The 7,896-nt window shown below is 33.6% G+C and overlaps 1 protein-coding gene across 1 annotated transcript; it reads right to left on the bottom strand.

Annotated features, from left to right (window-relative positions):
* Positions 1-2,417: 2,417 nt before the first annotated feature.
* On the bottom strand, positions 2,418-5,928 carry LOC133867113 (NAC domain-containing protein 54). Its single transcript, XM_062303795.1, has 4 exons — positions 5,719-5,928; positions 5,349-5,632; positions 3,934-4,290; positions 2,418-2,954 (listed from the first exon to the last, which is right to left on the bottom strand). Exons 1-4 carry the CDS (start codon positions 5,873-5,875, stop codon positions 2,718-2,720), a joined length of 1,035 nt encoding a protein of 344 aa, XP_062159779.1. The 5' UTR covers positions 5,876-5,928; the 3' UTR covers positions 2,418-2,717.
* Between the last annotated feature and the right edge of the window lie 1,968 nt (positions 5,929-7,896).

The following is a 7,896-nucleotide window of genomic DNA, read 5'->3' as shown; positions in this document are numbered from 1 at the left end:
ATATATATACTCTGGCTTGTATAATTATTTAGCCCTGAGTGGCAAGACTAGTATTGCTGTCTGTATAATTATGCTGACTGACTTATTTTATATATATTTGAGGTATTCTCAGTAGTAGCTCTGAAGTGTCAACCTATTTCCAACTTATATTATATTTATTCCGTTGCCAATAATTACCTCTGATAAGTTAGTAATGTCTTGTGGAAATTCAAAAATTTTCACCTACGCTTTTTGCAAAAGCGGGGCGTTACAAAAAGTCCAGATATGAGGAAGATTTGAATTAAAAAAAGTAAAAAAGAAAGAAAGAGAGGGATTATAGGACTTGAGCATCTTTTGGATCTGAAAAACATAAATAATGCCGAACGATGAAAAAAAAATGAAAATCACTTCCTTTATCCAAACATACTATAAAGGAAAAAGTAATGACCAATATATATGATACGCATTAAATTTCAGAAAAAATAAAATTTCATGGAAAAAATCAAAGAAACAAGGCATACCCATATCAGCATTTTGAGCAAAAAGCAAGGGAATGTGGAATATCTACACAGATAGATAAGCAAGGTAAGCACGGTAAGCAAAGGGAGCTGAGAAACCGAAAAAAAAAAAAAAAAAAAAAAAAAAAAAAAAAAAAAAAAAAAAAAAACACCATGAGAGATAGAGAGGGGGGAAACTGACCGTGGAGAGAGAGATTGACGGTGGTCAGAACGGTCGGCGTGCGGGGTGGTCGTGGTCAGAATGGCTTTCGGCCAGAGGTGAGGGGGGAGGATGGAGAAGCGTGGGAGAGGGAAAAAATTTGGGGGGAGTGAAATGCTTCTAAACCTAAATGGCTCCAGATTTTGATTTTTTTTTTTTTTTCTTAATGCAAATTCTTTTTTTCTTTTTAATGCAAATTCTTTTTTTCTAATAGGAATTACATAAAGAGAAAATTTCTTAGGAATTTATTTGCATTAGAGGATATCGATCGAGAGGAATTAATGGAATTGAAATGAATTGTACGTGGGAATCGACCAATATTTATTTGCTTGTAATTTCTTTTCTAAGAAAAGGAAAGAATGAAGGAAATTTCATATTTTCATTCTATTATTTTACAAACATTCTAAGATATAATAGTCAAACAAGAGAAAAAGAAAGTGAAAAAATGAAGTTCATTTAATTTGCTCTTCGTCTATAAACTCCCAACAAGTGCCTTTTAGAGGTTGTACACTCGTTCCATGTCAATTATAGATTGAGTGCGGCAAGTGATGCTGCGATTTTTACTATAAAAATAATAATAATTCTCCACATTGTTCTTCTATGCTGATAAAAAGTGCGTGCTTCCATATACTAAGAGCTTAGGAATTTATTGTCTGCCAAAAGATAATGTTGGTATGTGCTTAGAAGTTTAAATCTTTTGGAGTGATCAAACCACGAGTTGGTTCTACATTGAGAAATCGCCTGGAAGTTACAGGTGGACTGGTAAGAAGATACAGAAAAAAGATTAGTCAATGAGGAGTTGGAACTGCTGTAGCATGAGGCAACTGGGGGTGCTTGTCTATATGCAGATTATCTAAACCGTTACAAAAGGTTGTAAATATACTGTGCCTTTACTTGAATCTTTCTTAGTGTTGATTCTTAGGTTTTGCAGCCCTCAAAGTAATTTTACCATTGATGCATTATTGAAAAGGTCTACACTTCGTCAACAAAATCTGGTTTGTTAATGTGTGAATACTTTTATGCGTTTGAGTGGTTTAATTTGATATTTATTGTTTGCTGCAAGCTTTAGTACTGCACAACTTTTTATTGTGAATGTTGGGATTTAACTTCCGCATTTCAACCTTCTTTTGTTATGCCACGTCAAATCTAATTATATAACGACAAGTTAATCATAATAATAAAAATAAAAATAAAAATTAAACCTAAAACAAATTAAATATTAGACGCTTCCTTCTTCTGGTATCCAGTTTAATAATGATGCAAGTATTTATTTATTTATTTATTTATTGTACGTATAGGGCCTTTCGGTTTTCTGTTTTGTTATATATGGGCATGATACAAAGACAGCTTTTAAGCTGGCGAAATGTGGGTTCTTCACCTCCCATGTGAAAAGCTGATGTAGTACTATCTACTCCTCCACCGAAATCCGCGTTTGAATTATTTTATACGCTTATGCATGTTAGAATATTTTATAGGCCAGGATTCTCTAGTTTATTTCTTTTCTTATGAATATTAATTATATATATTTTATTTTTTATTTATTTTTATTTTTATTTTTTTGTTGGTGGGTAGTAATTGAACCTCCTATGCCATCCCAAACCATACGTACCCAGCGCTAACGAGACGTACGTAAGGGAGAGAATCGATCAGACTCCATTGTGATGGGGCCTTCTGAGCCCAAACCATTCTTCTGGGCTACCAACAATTTTCAATATCGTGGGAAAATATTTATGCAAAGAAGTGATACATAAATTCAAATAAAACAACACCATTACAAGTTAGCAGCTTTTCGATCCATTTCCTTTCCAAAAATCTCAAGTTGAAATAAATAAAAAGAAAACCCAAAAAAAAAAAATGGTTCGTATGCCTTGAAATATAGGCTCATCGTCTCGCTAAACAATCCCCAATTTTTGGTTATTTTAGCCGAACACAATTAATGTTCTACCTTTGTGCTTGTCAATGAATTGTAGTAGTACGTACGTACGTAGTACAATATTGTTTGTGAAGGTCATCTACTTATGTTAGTGTACTTTGTCTTGCATGGAGTTTTCTTGAGAGGAATTACATAAAGAGAAAATTTCTTCTAATGTTCCGTTCATACAATCCCGGATCTTGTCATATGACATGTATTCATCGATGATTTCAGGCTTCGATGGCTTCGTTTCTGCTATATTTATCTGTGGAAAATCTTCAAGTTCTAAGGGTGGGTAGCAAAGTTGATAATCCAGTCTTGTGTAATTCGGTATCTCCAATGTGTCCTGCATTCACAAACACATAAATATATATAAAAATTTTCCCTTGTACGGTCGTGGATATTGTACCACTTTGCAAGCATAGTGTTCTTTGCTTCGCTTTTTGTCAATTTCCCGAAACAACGTAATCCAATAGGAAATTATAAATATAAATTAATTAATGACTAAAATTTTAATGATATAAGAATCAAAGGAGCTTCTTTTGCACGTTCTTTGATGAATCGAAATTGGAATAAAAATGGGTCAATCATTACGGAGACGGGAAAAAGGATTAATGTGGTTCCGAGATAAAATGGGTCGCAAGGGAAAGATGTTTGAACTTTGAATGATGTATACATATATGAGTCAGTCAAAAGAAGTTATGGAAGACGGTGAAGAAAGCCATCTCTCTCTCATGGGTACTACGTACGTAGGTCTAAGTGATTTTACAAGGAAGCTTTAGGAAAAGACAGCGAGTTCTTGCTTCCGAACTTTTTTTACTTTAAGGATCAAAAGACAACTCAAAGGGCTTGTTTTGTGGGCCACTTCAAGTATATCGTCTGTGCATGCATGGATGCAGCAGCTAGGCGTGATGATTTATTAAGACTACTTTAGAATTAACTGTTCTTCAAATTATGTATTAATTATATGCGGTGTGAACATGAAACCTTGGTGATAAAGCATGCAGGAATAAAGCAGAATATTACTGGAAATATAGTTTTAGCAAAGTATATAATCATGGCATTCACAAAGGATATAGGAGGGGTAAAAGCAAATTAATATTATTGTTATAATTATATGTTATTGAGTAATGCTATTTAGTAGACTGTTATACAATTTGAATAAAGTGATAGTAAAAATTAATCTTTAGATCAACAAGTTAAGACTTGTTAAAAGAAAAAATGAAGGACCGATCGTATAACCGTCTATTAAATAGATAGTATTTTTTTTTTTTTTTGGTTTATGTTGTTATATAGTTAAAATCAAATTAATCTAGTTGTTTTACCTGAAATAGATTTGAGGGGAAGTCGACACCAAGAGAACAAAAATCAGCAGCACTATTTGCTTCATCGGAGGCAAATGGAGCTGGTAAATCATCTGCCATGCCAGTTTCAGCCGGAGTGCCTTGAGTGAGATCTGAAGAAGAAGTATCTGATGGGAACTTATTAGAGGAGTAGTCATGAATGAAATTCTCGTCGTCGGCTTCTTTTCCTCGGGAAGTTTCATCCTCAAATAATTGTTCATCCAACACCCAGACTGAATCTTTGTCTACAATATTTCCAATCGTTTCTTCTTCTTTTTCTTTGGTTTTTGGCATGATCTGCATTGTTTTCTTGAAAACGCGACATAGTGCATAAGAATCCTGTAGGGCAAAATTATCAAACACTGTTAATAACTAACGTCGTTCCTTAAATAAATCAAAAAAAAAAAAAAAAAAAAAAAAAAAAAAAAAAAAGAAGATCTAGAAAAGTAAGATTAGAAAGAGGCCAAAAAAGAAGTAGAAACAGATGGAAAGATAATAGTAAGTACAAAATAAAGTTATATCTTTCATCATGATATTGATAGGCTATTCCTTTCAAACGGAAAAGAAAAATAAAGAAGGAAGAAAAAGAAGAAAAACACAAGGGATTTGCTTTATTTTATGTCTGGTCATTAAATAAAGATGACATAATCTACGATCGATAGCTCTGAGAAACCTAGCTATTGACTGGATCGATGATGAAAAAAAAAAATGAAGAGAAAAGAAAAGAAAGCCCATCATTTTAATGAATCGGGAGGGTTAACCTCAATCATTTTCAAGTCCATCACGTAATAAATAATTCATGCATCGATCTAAGATTTAACCTTTTTATTTTTTTTATAATTTTTTCTTTTATTTTTCATGTTAGGGTTTTTAGGGTTTACTTCTTTAGCAATATTGTTTACGATCACCAAGGACTATATATATATATATATATATATATATATATATATATATATATATATATATATATATATATACACACATAATCGAAGTGTGCATAAGTTCCGGTAACATTAAAGTGACAATTATCCCGATCGATATTCATGTTTTTCCTGAAACATAAATCTCTATTTATCAAAAAAAAAAAAAAGAACAGAAATCTTTAAACCCCAGTGGTAATATTGGATCTCTCATTACATTTCTCGTTGATTTTTTTGGTATTTTGATATCATTCTTTCCCTTTGAATAATGACGGATCATGCATCTATATACGTCATGGAACCTAAGAAAAACAGTTGAATTTCATAAAAAAATTTGTTGATCCAACATTAGCACGTACGTACACTAGTGAATATTGGCTAAATCAATTAAAATTAATCGATCAGTTTTCTATTTCTTTTTTGGATGAATTATTTAAAAAACATTTCAATTCATTCTTTTATTAAAATATTTGATACCTTCAAAGTTGATGATGCAGCAGTCCGACAGGAGGAGTCGGTGAGGCGATACTCATGCATCACCCAGTTCGTTCTAGCGCCATGGGGAGCTCTTCCTCTATAATACACCAAAGTCTTCTTCATCCCAACCGGGCGCTTATGAGAGTGAACCAGCCGGTCTTTACCAGTAGCTTTCCAGTAACCGGCTCGTGTTGCTCGGTTGGTTCTTGATCCGTTCGGGTACTTTCTATCCCTTGGACTGTAGAAATACCACTCCATATCTTTGCTCGGTAAAAATGATTTCTCTGTTTGTTCATCAAATACATCAAAAGAACCAAATTAATATATATATAATTGAAAAGAAAAAATTTACATATATATAAATATGCACCTGGTAAATCCCATGGTTCACATTTGTAGAGGTCAACTTCTGGGATAATTTCAAGCTCAATCGTGCGGCCGCTAATTTTCCGATCAAGATAGTAAGCAACGAGCTCCTCGTCCGTTGGATGGAACCTAAAACCAGGAGGGAGAGCCATGGGTGCCATTGCAGAGAGATTTGGGAGAGAGAGAGAGTGGACAAATTTGGAAAGAACATGGAAATTATAAACTGGGTTGCAGTAGATAGAAGTACTATATAGGACACTGTTTAGGATGGAGGACATGAAATGAAGACATATTACGTTATTGCCATTCCCCCTGCTGTTAAAATTTATGTAGATTGATTAAAAGAGATGGAGGGAATAGGAATATGATATTAAGATAATTGGGGGGGGGGAGTAGTACTACTTTGGCTTTAGAAGAGATTCCATGTGTGAAAACCCAGAGAGTGAGGATAAGAAGCTTCTCTGCTTTTGTCTGCTCACAAACTAACAAAAAACACAAGCCCCCCTCAAAAGGCTGTGTGGGGCACTCAACCGTCCATACTCTACGACACGCAATACTAGGCCCTCCCTCCTCTACTTATTTTAATCCACTCCTACAAATAATATTATACTAATGACACTATGCATTTGTGATGTCATTCATTTCTTGCCATTAAATCCTTATATATTTATACGGATTTATATATTCATATGGAGTCTTTGCAGAACATGGCGCAGAATCTCTTGCATGTATATTTATACGTCATGTGCCATGTATACACAATTATTATCGGTTAGTAGCCGCATTGGCTTTTTCGTACTTCTAAAATTATTAACTGTTCCGCCCTAAGCAGTTAGTGGTTAGTAAACGGTTATTAACCGCATCCTTTTCACCCCTACAAACCAAACGGGGTATATATTGTTTATCTCATGCAATCCAAAAAAAAATGTTGTACAATCACGTGCACAAGTCAATGAGGATGTTCCAACCATATTACAATGAAAGCATTCCTGTTTAATCATTTTTTTTGTTAAAGAAGATGAAAAACGGTTTAGACCCAATTAACATATTTATGTTCCGTTTGTTTTGATGTAATTTTTTTATTTTTATTTGAACAAAGGTTTTTTTTTTTTTTTATCTTTCTATTGTTCAATTTTTTGTACGACCGACAATCTTAATTAAACCGAAAACATTTTTGGTTGACCAGTAAAGCCTCCTTTAAGCCATGTAAATGATTTCCCTTTTTTTTTTCGTAAACATTTTTCAAGTTTGAGCATCTCCTTCTCAACCCATAGTACTCGACTGTTAGAAATAGCGCCCTAAACATCAATTAATTTGTAAGACATTTTAATTTAAATTGAATAAAATTGTTTATTCACTTATTTATTTAGTGAGCATTGGGCATATTATTTACATGTTTATCTTTTGTGATTGTTATTTATCATGTACATGTAAATGATCCATGCATTGTATTGAATATGGTATATAATGTGAGTAATGAGATTATCACACGGAAGATCTTAAACCATAGACCTTGCAATTTATAATTTAATGTTTGCAATCAGTGAAAAAACACGAGATCGAGTTCAACCCCCAAAACAAACACATAAGCAATAAATATATATATATAAGGAAAGCAAATAGCAATACTCAATAATAAAACCTCACGACCATAACCTTGAACACATTAAAGGGAAAAGCACTCCATGATAGATAAACCCAAAAAATCACTATCACAAAGAACATTCAGAATACAAACATAAAAACTTACAAAACCCCTTTGTAAATCTAAGACTCCATATGACAACAAGCTTCCCGCTTGCCTTCGAGTTAGTCAATCTTTTTAAAGTGTCTTTCATTACCGATCTATCGGTAGACTCTTTGATGGATGAAGGTTATGGATGGTGTGATTTGAACAAGATCAAGAACAAAGTCCCAAGTGAGAGAAAGCTTCAAACTTCTTAGAAAAACATCACTTGAGTTAACAATGGTGAAGGGATCGGAGAGTAATTCTAGGTTGATAGAGGTCAAAAACTTCTTCACCAACGTAGGGGACGTTCTTCTTCTCTCTTGAGAGGTATAGGAAGAAGTAAGTGAAAGAGGGAAAAGATTGGATTTTTATCATCTGGAATTTCCTGTGGCATCATGACGGTTACTAGGGTTTCATCGCTAACTTCTTAACACATGGCAGATTTGGCAAGCG

The sequence above is a fragment of the Alnus glutinosa genome, chromosome 4, assembly GCF_958979055.1.
Source record: "Alnus glutinosa chromosome 4, dhAlnGlut1.1, whole genome shotgun sequence".
In the NCBI taxonomy this organism is placed as follows: Eukaryota; Viridiplantae; Streptophyta; class Magnoliopsida; order Fagales; family Betulaceae; genus Alnus; species Alnus glutinosa.
Note: the sequence above shows the minus strand (reverse complement) of the source record. Positions and strands in the feature narration are given on the sequence as shown.

What these genes read in the sequence shown, in the direction of transcription:
- LOC133867113 (XM_062303795.1), bottom strand. Translation starts at nt 5,875, where the DNA reads ATGGCACCCATGGCTCTCCCTCCTGGTTTTAGGTTCCATCCAACGGAC. An exon ending in TGAACCATGGGATTTACCAG is followed by an intron (nt 5,633 to 5,718) that starts GTGCATATTTAT and finishes ATGAACAAACAG; the next exon opens with AGAAATCATTTTTACCGAGC. An exon ending in CTGCATCATCAACTTTGAAG is followed by an intron (nt 4,291 to 5,348) that starts GTATCAAATATT and finishes TTTGCCCTACAG; the next exon opens with GATTCTTATGCACTATGTCG.